The 14,254-nt window shown below is 44.1% G+C and overlaps 1 protein-coding gene across 2 annotated transcripts; it reads left to right on the top strand.

Annotated features, from left to right (window-relative positions):
- Positions 1–9,932: 9,932 nt before the first annotated feature.
- Positions 9,933–13,799, top strand: gata6 (GATA binding protein 6; the record flags this gene model as incomplete). Of its 2 annotated transcripts, none has more annotated exons than XM_080011590.1 (6): positions 9,933–10,779; positions 11,330–11,496; positions 12,046–12,171; positions 12,449–12,536; positions 12,647–12,744; positions 13,494–13,799. In XM_080011590.1, the coding sequence occupies 6 exons, from the start codon at positions 9,933–9,935 to the stop codon at positions 13,656–13,658; spliced, it is 1,491 nt and encodes a 496-aa protein (XP_079867716.1). In that variant the 3' UTR covers positions 13,659–13,799. The 2 variants fall into 2 exon arrangements, with proteins under 2 accessions (XP_079867716.1, XP_079867717.1); XM_080011591.1 differs by having other exon boundaries at positions 12,647–12,735.
- Positions 13,800–14,254: the final 455 nt, after the last annotated feature.

Here is a 14,254-nt window from a genome sequence, read left to right on the forward strand (position 1 = left end):
GGCGACATTGTGCAGTTGGATCTGGCTTTCGAGGGACGGGCGGCATGAAGTTCAACGCTTCTGGTTGACCTCTCAGAAAATCTGCCTGTAAAGAGTTTTAAGGCTGGAACCAAACCAACCAAGCACCAGATGAATCGTGACCATAAAACATTTGATTTCGGAACAAAAGAGAAAAGACAGCAAACGGGAAAAAATGAAATGTACAGGACTGTGTACATAATTATTGAGGAACTACTCTTCCCATAAACCCATTGCAAATGACACCTTTCCAGCGACTTCCAACCTAACGGTAGTTTCGCGCGCTTCTTCTGGAATTTAAACTTTGTCGTTATTATAGTGTTTGTGTTGTTAATAATAGTGTAGTTTATGTTGTGTGTGTATATATAGTGTTTTAATTCACTAAACATTTCCATGGTGACAGCGAGCTCCACCAATCCGAGACGTCGCTGTTACACTGTAGGATTGTGGGTAGTGCGGTACTTCTCCATGACATCGCGAATAAAACACACATCGTACAGACTTGTGGCTTCTGCAGGAGCACGTACCATGGTTTCACCACCTCCTGGCGGTGGTAGGTCTACCTTGGGTGGTTGCCACATTAGGGCTGACCGTCAAAATCCTCGATTCAGAATGTGACTTGGGGTGTTCACTTCCGTACACTCACTGTTGAGCTCTATATGACTGCTCATTTCAATCACTAAGGTTGAAGGAAAACTTTGCTGTACTTTAAACCTCACCCTTCTTTTTCGATCGGTTGGAGTCAACGGGGCAACCCTGTCACAGCAAGGACGTGGTCACAATTGCGCCATTGCTATTCCCTTTAATACCTACTCCGAAAGCTATTCTCTCAGGACCCAATGAGTGAAAAAGTGTGTGTGCGCCCGCGTCTGTGTGTGTCTGTGCGTGTGTGTGTGTGTGTGCGCGCGTGCCTGCGTGCGTGCGTGCGTGCGTGCGTGCGAGTGTGTGTGTGTGTGTGTGTGTGTGTGTGTGTGTGTGTGCGTGCCTGCGTGCATGCGTGTGTGTGTGTGTATGTGTGGGGGTGTGTGTGTGCGTGCCTGCGTGTGTGCGTGCGTGTGTGCGTGCGTGCGTGTGTGTGTGTGTGTGTGTGTGTGTGTGTGTGTGTGTGAAGGGGGTGTTACTTGCAGTCTAAACACCTATTGATATTATGTCTATGTGAAGTGAAGTTGTTCCAAACAAGCGCTCTCTTGTGAAACCGGCTGAAATGAAATGACCTCTGCGGACGTGACTTGGACACTGCACGGATGCCAGCCAAGCCCTGGGCCAACGGCGGCTCTCACTTCCCATGTCTCCGCTGGCTTGTTTTCCCTCTTTCTTTTTGTCGAGGTGCACAGTGCAAGTCACAATGCGAGATCTCACAGTACGTGCTCCCGATCGCCTTGATACGGCCTCCTATTTTCGGGAGCGAAGCGGGGGGCCCCAACGGAGGCGTTCGAGGGAAGCAGCGGCGGCGGAGGGCAGCGCCGCGGCGTATTAGACCCCGACGCGATAACGGGCGGCGAGGAAGTCGGCCGCGCTTTTTGAAACCAATCTGTTACCGTGAATTGGGAGGGAGGGTGACACGCCGTTCTTTTTTTAGACTGGGGAGAGAGAAAAAAAAAAAAAAAAAAAAAAGCGCGGAGACAGAAAAGCGAGCTCAGACATTGCACTCCCACCATGGGTAAACACGCAAACACGGCGAGCCACCGCTCCGCATGGTACAGTACACACCGCGAGAGACTGCACAAAGGAAGGCGCATGATTGGTGTGTTTGATGGAGATCTGATAAAAGCATAATTGGAGCATGTAGAATGCATATGTTTTTCAGTCAAACAAAAGCCCTGGTCACGCCATAGAAACTGCCTCTCAATGTGTTCATTGTCTGGCAACTGAGAAAAGCAAAGTGAAGGGTGGCTGAAATCTCAGTCTGACTGAGTGTGTTTAATGTGTGTAGAAGGGGTAGGTTTTTTTTTTTTTTCCTCTCTCCGTGTGTGTGTGTGTGTGTGTGTGTGTGTGTGTGTGTGTGTGTGTGTGTGTGTGTGTGTGTGTGATTGTGGTGTAAATTCTGTGAGACGAGGCGAGGTTGCACGGTCATGGAAGGACAACAGCCATACAATGCTGGCCCACGTCTGGCTGCCGAGCCGTGGGCCCTTTTTTCAATAAAACCTTCAAATCTTATCGGATCTCGGAGCGCTTATTTGTTCTTAGGACTCGCAGAAGTCACATTTCAGGCACATTTTCGGAGAGAGCGAGGGAGAGAGAGAGAGAGAGAGAGAGAGAGAGAGAGAGAGAGAGAGAGAGCTTCTACAGAAGGTCAAGGTTTTGGTCATGGCTGTATTTCAACATAGTGTAATACCAGTGTGCGTTTTTGTCTTTTTCCAACCTTTTGTTTGGCATTTTCTTGCAGTTTCTTGTTTAAAACCCCCGCGACAGATATTTTTCTGCACGGCGTTTCCAAGAAAGGTTGAGAACGCGCTGTGTTACAAACTCAAAAACATCCCATTGATCGTCCCTTTTCCACTGAAAAACAATTAACAAGTGCCGTTTTGTCTCGTATCCGACCCTCCCTGTGCGTATCTGGCTAACAAGCTGCCGAGACCTTGAGGGGGTCCAGCAGCTGCTGAACCTTTCTCGGCTTCTCCGCGGAGCCCGTCCGGGGCCTTTGGCGCCTCTCAGCCGTCTCCTCCGACCGTCTCCGCCCGTGACGTCACGCCGCGCACCGCGCCACCAAGGCCGCCCCGGCTCTACAAACAGCTGATTCAGGGATCCCAAGTCACAAAGTGTGCCGCAGCCCCCGGCCTTCTATCCTGAGACAAAACACAGGATGGAGGGATGGAGGCGGCAGGGATGGGAGCGTGGAAACAATAACACCCCCCCCCCCCCTCCCCGGCCCCCAACTGCAGATGAGGCCTGGTTTTCCACAGAGACGGGCGGAGTCAGACGTAAAGGCCGTGGCGACGGCCGAGGCTCGACAAGAGGGGAAACGAGGCGCGAACGCCGGGGCCAATCAAATGCAAATGTCTGATTTGATGGAATTAGGGTTGTTAGTGGGGTGCGAGAACACCTCGATCAAACGATATAATGACGGCTTGATCGAGGGGACCTGGAGATGGTCCAAAAACCCCAATAAAGACTTTTTTTTCCTAACTTTCAAGGTCCATGGTATCCAGGCGGTCACTCAGCTGCCGTCTCTCCCGCTCACGCTGGTTCCCATTGTGACCGGAATGATTTGGTAAGCGTGTTGAATTATACACCTTGACCTTATCTTGTTAAGTTGTCTAATAGCTTTTTAAACACTTAAGTCTTGTGGGTGATGGATGGTTTGCTTATCTGGCAGCCGGCTCTTCCCAGGAGGGGGTTCCATGACGTGGTTCTGGTCTGAGCGCCATATCTCGCTGTAGAGGAATAGATTGTCTCAACTAATGTCCTTTTTCTTCTTATATTAAACAATAATTTTAAGGCAGCCCCATCAATGTTATTTCTATGTTGGAACATTATTTCAATTGGAGAGTTACCGATAGCTTGATATATATTTACATATTTACATTTAAAATACTTTTCTCTCCTTATCGTGGCATTGTTCGTCAATGGGAGTTACTCTATTTTGTAGGGTTTTTTGTAGTTTACTGTATTTTCTTTTTAATTTTTAGCATTATTTGGTGACCACAATGTTTTTGACTGTATTTTGGATCATTTTTAGATTTTTTTTTTTTACACCACTTAATTGATGAATGTTCAATGTCCCTAGTCATTAGTAAGTACAACTTGGAAATAAAATATTCTACTTAAACCCCTCCAATTTAGCATCCGCTGTTACCCCGGGAAGACACATAATTCATAATTCATCATAATTCCTCAGCTCAACCTTTCCAAGAAATGCATCTTGACCAGACCCCTTATCTGTGGTGGGCCGGCAGGGAAACCAAACAAAACAAAAGGCCGTCGAATTTGCTGAGATAATTGTCCCGTGCGGCTAACGATGGTTGATAGAAAGCGCCGAGAGAATGAAAAAGGGCGAGAGGAGGAGCCGCCCGTGTCAGGATGACATCACACGCCGCAGATAGAGGCTGAGGCTGGAGAACGTACAAACACCCAGATAAAGGCGGTGTCTTCCTCCTCAAAGCCTGAACACAGCCTCCATTTCTCACCAGATTCCATCTTTCGCAGAGTTTGGGGGAAGACACCGAGCCCGGGCCATAAATACACACAATGGGCATAGGCCGACTGTGTATTTATTTTTTTACGTCCATGAGGTGGAATGTGTTTGTCACTGAGAGCGGTTCGTCACGTGATGGGCCATCAGGGTGTGTGGGGACTGTGCTGTAAGGAAAGAGCTGTTAGACCCCCACCCCTTCCACTTAAACACACACACACACACACACACACACACACACACGCACGCACACACACAAACGCAGGAAGGCTCATAACACCGAGGCAGGTGAGCCAGGGCGTTCCGTTGTGGGCGAGTCGAGGAAGGAAGGGTTACATGACAAAGGTTACTTTTACACCTGTCATGGTGCGTTTAATGATCTACCACTCCAAACAGCCCCCACACCACACACACACACACACACACACACACACACACACACACACACAAACACACACACACACACACACACACACTCTCGCATACACACATCAGAGACTCAGTCACACCATGGCGTTCCAGCAGCCTCCCTGATCCCTGCACCCTCCAACGACGAAGAAGGAGAGAAAGAGAGAGTCCCACACAGGGGGCAGAACTGTGTCTTCCTTTATGAAGGAGAAATGTCAATAGGACAGTGTTTTAAAGGGTCCGAGTCAAGGCAAGGAGCCCCCTATTAAATACAGGAAATCACTTTTAGACACTGCAACCAGTGCGGTGGAAGTGGTAAATATAAAGTCCAAACCATCGCGTGTCAGTTGGTAGGTGGTTGGTTGGTGATAAGTTGGTAAACAGAGCCGTTGTTCTTCTCGGATTCTGAATGGAATCACTGAAGGAAGCTGGAAGAGCGGTTGTTATTTCGATGAGAATAAAAGGGTAAAGCGGATGGAAATGCTTGTGACGTCTTGGGCTAATAGTTCAAGGACTAAACAGATGTAAAGACGTGTGGAGTTTGAACAAATGGAAAAAAATAATCTACTGACATATATTTACAGTGTGTTGAGTTGAAATGCCATGAAATATATTTCTCAATATATGGGCACTATATTGCCAAAATGCCATCATTTATTTTGGTGTCCACGGGCAATATAGAGAGGATCTGGTCTGCAAAGGTGCAAACTACTTTGAACCAAGCACTAGAATTATCTACTGTGTGTGGAACAAAACATTGTTTGCTATCATTTTTTTTATGTTAAAGCACAGATACGAGGTATCTTCTTAACAGGGCTATAGATTAAAAAAAATTAAAGTAGGAATAATATAAAGGATCTTAATTGTGATAAAGATTTTGCTCGTTAAACATCATGCCAAATGAAATAAATGTCTATAAATGTACAGTCTATTTTAGGTTTGAATTGTTTTATATGATTTTTTTCATATATATTCTAATAGATAATATTCTAATAAATTCTAATAATTAATAATCCTCACTCAGCATGTATATTTCCTATTCATCTAAATTATTTTAGTAGGAATAGGCTATGGCTAAACATTTTTTTTTTTCTGTGGTCTTGTGTGAACTAGCTCTGCGACATTCCTTGTGCATATAATCTTGGCAAGTTATTAGTTTATGATTCTGTCAATAATAATAATAATAACCTAATAATAAAACACTAAAAATTATATTATTTTCAAGAAAAAACGCTTTGGCTTATTTTAAATCAATCATTATTTTCGATGATATATGTTATAAAGTTGCTATATCCTTACCCAAGAAATTCAAATAATTAACAATTTTCAAAACGCTAGTTTATTTTAGTTATTTATTTCGTTATTTTATTTCCATCTATTTGATAGGCTTACATTTCGTTTTCTTGTATATCTAAGGAAGGAGGGAAATCCAATAGATTAAAAATAAAAAATAAACGATACACATTTTGAGAAGTGTGAAAGTAAAAACCAAGTGTCCATTGTTATCTATCTAGTGTCCATTATTGTTGACATAATGTACATCCCAAGGTCTCTGCCGCTGTGGCCTCGTCGTAATGTTGGAGATAATCACTATCAAGGACAATGTGGAAATGATACCTGAGGAGGGCCAGCAGTTAGGCAATGAAATAAACAAACATTATCAATAGGCCCATAGATTGATAGATAGATAGATAGATAGATAGATAGATAGATAGATAGATAGATAGATAGATAGATAGATAGATAGATAGATATTCTACAATTAAGCCTAAAAATTGACTTGAAAATAAACAAAATTGGCCATGTACAATAAATCTAAAAATGAACAATAATATCAACAATTCACATTGCGACAAGTAGGACGCAAAACTGAATATATACTGTGTTTAGGTGTTAAGTGTTAAGTGAACCGTGTTAAGGTGGGGTCTTTTAAATTTCAGTTTTTATACACCACATGCTGCCTAATAATAATAATAATAACAATACAGGCGTTGCACATTTGCAATGTGCTCGATTGCACATACGGTTACACTTTAGACCGAACATTTGCACATTCCCGCACAAACTGTTCAGCTTTATTTAAAAACAAAAACAGCCTGATTTGACATATTCGAATATATTTTACTTATATTTTACTTATTTTACGTTGATGTTTCATGTATGCACCGAACACCAAGACAAATTCCTTGTTCGTGTAAACTTACTTGCGATAAAGACTATTCTGATTCTGATAATAATATTAATAATAATATGAATATGAATAATGATGATAATGATGATGATGTTGATAATTATTGTTATTCTTGTTATTCTTGTTATTGTTATTGTTATTATCATTATAATGCGATGCTGTTTTTTTTTTGTTTTGTTTATTTTGCTAAATAGGCCTATATAAGCCCACCCACCGTATCTGTACGACACTATTTATTCGACCTAATTTGAAATATTCGTTTTCCTGCAGATTATTTCGACGAAAGAAATATCAAACGTCCCCAATGACCCACGTGAATGAATTTGTCAGCCTGTTTTGGCATCCGCTGCGTCCCCCAGAAGGCCTGCACCTCCATGGATAACGTGCAGATAGTGCGGCGGCGTCCTGCCGCCTCACCCGGAGCGAAGCGTCCCAAAACACACGCTCCGTGACACCAGAGGCAGAACACCTCATCTGTCAGGACGGAGCTCACCAGACAGCCCCAAAAAACAACAAGGAATTCGTTTTCTAACACCTCCCTGACAAGCCATTCATTCTGACTCCACGATTGGAGACAGTAGCGTAGGGTTACACACCCAAAACAATTCACTTTCTGTTATAAAAAAAAACAAAAAACCCTGTACTGATGTTTAAAGGAAAGAGGCAATATATAATGACCAAGGAGCTGGACTCCCTAATAAACCCTTTAAGACATGTTTCTACTATCCCACCTGCGAATTATATCTTTCCCAATCCACACTGAGAGGATCAAATAAAATGTAAAAGCTCCACTTGGAGCTCTCACACACACTCAGTTTGTCCAAGAAAATGTGACCTTCCCATAGGCTGCTATCTCCATCCAGACACCAATGTAAATAGACACAAATACCTGGTGGATTGTTCTCAGAGTGATGAACGCGGGGCTGTTTGTCGAGCTTTGTGGGCACGGTAGAAGACTAGTAAATGAATGATTCAATTGACACCTTTTCTACTTTTGATCACTTGACTCACTCAGCAGCATGTATATTCCAGCTGAATGGATCATGCGCTTCAAAGCGAGGAGCGTGCTGCGGGCTCGGTGCTCCCGTCAAGGTGAAGCCACCCCAGACCAGCTCGCCACGTCTGACTTAAATAAACGAATTAACGACGGCGATTCATTCGTCCACCCCGTAGGAATGCTGGAAAAGTCAAAACAGGAAACATATCGACGATTTCTCCAATTCTCGCCTGTCCCATCACACCCCCCCCCCCCCCACCCCTCCTCAACAGCCCTTGATCTCTTAACACAGACGTACAACTAACAACAATGATTTGGAATGAATTGACACCTCTTCTATGTTGCAAAGCGCACGGGCTGCTTCGGCCACAGGCAAACATGGTCACCGTCAACATTTATGTGTTTATTTATATATATATATATATATATATATATATATTTTTTTTTTGGTTTGTTTGTTTTGTTTCTTGTTTGTTTTACAACAATCTGGCATCTATTTGTGGAGCAATAATTCTCAAATCTTCCTCAGCTCAAAGAGCACACGCATGAAATGTAACAGTTTATCGGAGAAAACTATGAGGAAATCAACAACAACAACAACAACAACATAATAACATAATAGTAATCCAAAAATATAATAATAATAATAATAATAATAATAATGAGCCCTTGGCTGTTACAAGGAATGACATTCTGGATCATATACCACTACCACTAATACTAAAACTACTAATAATTCTAAAACTACGACTAAAATAATAATAATAATAATAATAATAATAATAATGATAATAATAATAATAATAATAATAATAATGATAATAATAATAATAATAACTTTGAATCATGAACCATTGGCTGTTACAAGGAATGCCATTCCGGATCATATACCACTACTACTAATACTAAAACTAATAATAATTCTAATTCTGCTACTAAAATAATAATAATAATAATAATAATAATAATAATAACTTTGGTTTATAAGCGCCCTACAACAAACCCAAGGTAAAAACAAATAATAATAAAAAACACATAGACGATCCAAATCCAACACACATATGCTTGGCGGTGCTCGACGCTCAGACTCTTTATGTCCGCGTCGGATGCGTCTCGGTCGCTAGAACAGGATATTATGCTTATTAGTTTATTGTGACGTGACGTGATCAGCTGTGACGGGATCAGCGCCCCGGGTTTGATTGACTGGAGGGTTCCGGGCCGGGCTGGCACCCCCGGCGCGTCTCCGGTGGGGAGCGGACAACTTGATTGGTCCAGACCCAGCTTGGCGGCCGCAGCTCGGAGAAGCGCCTCCTCTCAAAAGCCGCGTCAGAGCGCAGCGGCGGTTCCATTATCTGCTGCGGAGCCCCGGAGTGCGCACGCCGCTGCGAAGCCTTCCGTCGCGACCCATGGCACAGACCTAAGCAGGTACGGTGGAGAACGGTGCTCGCCTAAACTTTTCCTTTACCCCCCCCCCCCCCCCGCTGAAACCGCTGCTTCTGGGTGGAGGCGCCGCGGGCTCCACGAGCTGCCCACGCAGGACCTAAATCATTTGGGGGTATTTGCCTGCCTCTCTCGGTTCTCTTATCTGTTATGAGTCTTATCAAGTGGTTATCTCTTTGCTCCCGAGACATATTGCATTTTGTTTCCTATCTATGCCGGTGTGTGTGTGTGTGCCTGTGTGTGTGTGGTAATTATGATGAGGCTGGCCTAGGAACCGTAGGGAGGACAAGGTTTGGCACGGATGGATCTTGACGATTCCTGGATTTGACAGATTTCTTTATGGGTCTGTTGCCTGTTTAGGTCCCGGCGCTACGGAGTCACTGAGCGGGGGTCGCTAAGACGGGACTCCGAGGTTATGGCTTTTGAAATAGAGACATTATAGGGACAGTCTTCAAAAATGAAACCGATCCCCACCGCGTGAAAACAAGTGGGCTGCTGGTGCGTAACGCACAATACCGTTGTTCTCCGGTGACCACGGGTTGATCGTCTCGAAAGCTTACCATCGGATTTTTGGAAACACCCGAACTTTTTTGTTTCTATGACCGTGACTTGTCCATCGACAAAGTTTACCATCGGCCTTTAGACCCACCCTAACCTTTTATATGACGCTTCCACCGCCTCTGCTTGCAGGGGAGACCAAACCCTCACGATTTTCGACCTCGCATCGTATGAACATTGCGTCCTGGATGGACCTGGGCGACAACGGCTGGTCCATGGTGAAGCGAGAAGTGTCCAGCAGCCCAGGCTCCCCGGCCGAGCAGCCCTACCTCCACGGCGATAGCAGGAGGGAAGCGCACGCCTCGGATGAGCTCCGGTCACCGGCGCCGCCGAGCGAGCTGGACGCGTTGGCGCACCGGCGCTCCGAGGGCAGACCCCTACACTCCTACGTCCACTTCGGACACCACAACGCCCTCCCGACCCCAGAGGACCTCCCGCTGTTCACGGACTTGGACCAGGGCAGCAAGCTCGGCGCGCACAAGGCGGGCTTGCTCGTGGACCCCACCGACATGTATCAAACACTCGCCATCGCCGCGGCGCAGAGCCAGACTGGATACGACTCGCCCTCCGGTGCTGGTTACATGCACTCCAACCCCAACTCCCCGGTGTACGTGCCAAGCTCCCGGGTGGGCCCGATGATACCCAGCCTGTCCTACCTGCAGGCCAGCGGGTCCACGCAGCCGAGCCACGCCGTCACCAGCCACTCTGTGTGGGCGCAGTCGGCCCCGGAGAGCCCGTCATACAGCACCGGGAGCCCGCACGCCTCCACCCGCTTCCACTACCCGCCAAGTCCGCCCATGAACACCAGCGCCCCCAGGGACACACCCGGGTACACTAACACGCTGAACGTGGGCGGCAGGGACCAGTACGGCCTGTCCAGGCCTCTGGGTGGATCTTACAGCAGCCCGTACGCACAGTACGTGGCCCCGCAGCTCTCCCAGCTGGCCTCGCCCTGGAGCGGAGGGCCTTTCGACAACACCATGCTGCACACCCTGCAGAGCCGGAGCGCACCGCTCATCCGAGGACCCAACGGAGGTAATTTTGTTTACTATTTTGTGATTTTGTGATTATTCTATTATTTAGAAAATCCGACAGGCCTTATGCCTTTATTCATCATCATTACGTAATGTTATTTTATTGTGTTCAATGATTTACATATGAAACGCGCTATTTTACACACTTATATTATATGCATTCATATAAAAATCACTACATTTGTATATGAAATGAAAATAAATATTATAAACACAATTTTGTGTGATTTTTCATGTATTGTATTAATATTGTGTGCGTATTCACATCATATATAAAATAAATGCATTTATTAGCATTTTACATTTTGTACTTTATTCAAACAGTGACTTCATAATATATGCGTATATCCCATATATTTGGCCTTAACTATATTATATAATTAGAATTATTAACTATAACTAAATTATAGAATATTAACGTATAATGTGATTATGCGGTTTATTTGGTGCGCACTAGTCTATCCTCACCATGCGTATTTTCGGGCCCTTGGACCCCTTTCAGTGTAGCCTGTTTCTGATTTTCTTTTGTTTGTTCCCACCCTTCAAAACAGACATTCTGGATGATTTGGGGGAGAGCAGAGAATGCGTCAACTGCGGATCCATCTCCACGCCGCTGTGGAGGCGCGACGGCACCGGACACTTTCTGTGCAACGCCTGCGGCCTTTACAGCAAAATGAACGGACTGAGCCGGCCGCTAATCAAACCGCAGAAACGGATGGTGAGCACCACTCAATGTGCTGTCTGGATATTTCCAAGAACGGCCTTGAGGTCATGCACAACTTCAAATTCATTTGCCACAGTTTACCTTATCCAACCTACTTAAAGGATCGCGCCTCGTTTTAAGATATTTTGATGTTGACAGTTTATTATACCGGCCAGCATATGGGATGGGATGGGGGTGTGGGGGGGGGGGGGGTTTCCTGAACGGGACTTTTCCTGGTACCATTACGCACAACGTTACGCAGTGTCCCAAAACCCACTATTGTAATCCATGAACACCCCGATTAAAAAAAAAGAAAGGCTACAAAAAAGCACCCGCGCCTTTTTCACGTGCTGTCGTTAGGGTCCGGGGTGTATATAACGAATTGTAATCAAATTAAGCTTTTGGGCAACAGCACGAATACCCCCATTACGCACGTATAGGCCCGAGACATCGCTGGTGGGGGCGGGGGGGGGGGGGGGGGGGGGGTTTCTCCCTGACGTACACGTGTTTTCTTTCCCAAATATCTCGCCTTATGGTGTCTTGTGGTGTGTCTCGTCCATAAAGTCGTCGTCCAGAAGAATCGGTCTGTCGTGTGCCAACTGCCAAACCAGCACGACCACGTTGTGGCGCAGGAACGCGGAGGGAGAACCAGTGTGCAACGCGTGCGGCCTCTACACAAAACTACACGGGGTCAGTGATTTTCCTTTTGAATACTTGTTTTGTGGATACAATAATTATTTTCTGTGAAACGAAATTTGCCTATAATTTTTTTGCATGCAATATATTTTGCATAGAATATCTTTGGATATGACATTATTTGGATTCATCCATATTATTATTCATATTATTTCATATAATATTTTTCTTAAATGATATTTTTGTGTAGCATTCTTTTGTATATGATCGCTTTTGTGCAGTATATCAAATTTGAATGAAACATAACGAAAGTTGTATGGCCATTTCTTAGGTGCCTCGGCCACTCGCAATGAAAAAAGAAGGCATTCAGACCAGAAAACGAAAGCCCAAAACTTTGAATAAAACAAAGGGATCATCTGGTGAGGTTTTTTTTTTTTTTTTCATCGTTAAAGAGAAGTCATTGTCATTACGCAAACTGCTGTATTTATTGGCGATCTAAATATTCCTTTGTTATTATGTATTTGTTCAGGCAGTAGCAGCGGTGTCCCCATGACCCCGACCTCCACGTCTTCATCCAATTCAGAAGATTGCACTAAAAACAACTCGCCATCGACGCAAGTGTCCGGGGTAAGATTATTTTCGCTGCCCTTTACATAAATAATAATAATAATAATAATAATAATAATAATAATAATGAAATAATACTAATAATAATAATATTAACATAGAATTATATTAGTATAATAATAAATAATAATAAAATATAATTATATAATTATAAAATGTAGGAATAAAATGATAATAATGTTATAACAAAGTATGATAATAATATAACAACAAAATATGATAATACTATTATAAAAAATATATTCTTCTTCTTCTTATTATTGTTGTTGTTATTATTATTATTAATTCATAATAATAATATAAATAATAATAATTATTATTATTCATTTACTATATCAATCATTTTTATCAGTTAATTCAAAATGTGTTGGAAAAAGGAATTAGGTTTCTAAATAAAGAGGAATTTAAATTAAAAACCTTGATCTTGTCACAAAAGAAACATGAATATGCCATTTGAAAGTATCTGGTATCAGAGTGACTGGTTCATGCTAGTGGTGATGATGAACGATAAATGTGACATCACGACTTGTCACGGCTCTTAAATGATGACGTGTAAGCACCATGACCTGACTGTATTTTTATATTTTTAGGCGTGCTATTATTGTCAGGCTGAAATTCATGAATCATATTCCAAAAGAGATGGCGTGATGTGTTGATTTACTGGCATTTACCAAATCCCCCCCCCCCCCCCCCCCCCCAAAAAAAAAAAATGTTCTCATTGATCTGTATCTCATCCTCTGCTCCTGTAGGTGAGCTCCTCTGTGCTGTCCAGCTCCAGCGAGGTAACAGGCTCCGGATCAGCCATCAAGTACCCCGGACAGGACAGTCTGTACAGCAGCGTGGGGCTCTCCCAGACCTCGGATGTGGCCTCCTCGGTGAGGGCCGAGCCCTGGTGCCCCATGGCCCTGGCGTGAGCGTCCGAACATGGGGGGAGAACACCACCAGCCTCTCTCTCTCTCTCTCTCTCTCTCTCTGGTCAAGGGGTGTGGAGGTATTTCGGGAGACCAGGACAGAGACCAGGTCTGCCTCCCATAACACAGAGCTGACCCCTGGGGAGCCGGACTGGAACCAGGAGGGAAGAGGAGCTGGAGGCCACCTTCTATCGCCCTGCAAGCTTGAAACGAGCATGGAATATTTGGGATTGGTTTCCAGAATGTTCATGGGGAACTTGACTATGAGGAGCAAAAGGGAAGCATTTTTTGGGGACAAGCCCACTTGGCCTCCTGTGGATGGTTTCTGGACCTGCCTGCTTTCTCATCGGTGGCGCAGAATCAAAACCTTGGTTCTTTAATGAAGACCATAATGTACATAATGTTATGGATTCCCACTCTGAAGAAAAAAAAATATGATTCATGCGGTGCTTGATAAAGCACTAACCTTGAAGGAAATGTCGATTTTTTTTTTCCTTTCTTTCTGCAACTGGAATCAAACTACTACAGCCAAGACAACTTTCATGAATCAAAGTATTTATAAAATCTTCCATTGTTAAATATATGGCTATGATTGTTAA

This window comes from Zeus faber (assembly GCF_960531495.2).
Source record: "Zeus faber genome assembly, chromosome: 12".
NCBI classification, from domain to species: domain Eukaryota; kingdom Metazoa; phylum Chordata; class Actinopteri; order Zeiformes; family Zeidae; genus Zeus; species Zeus faber.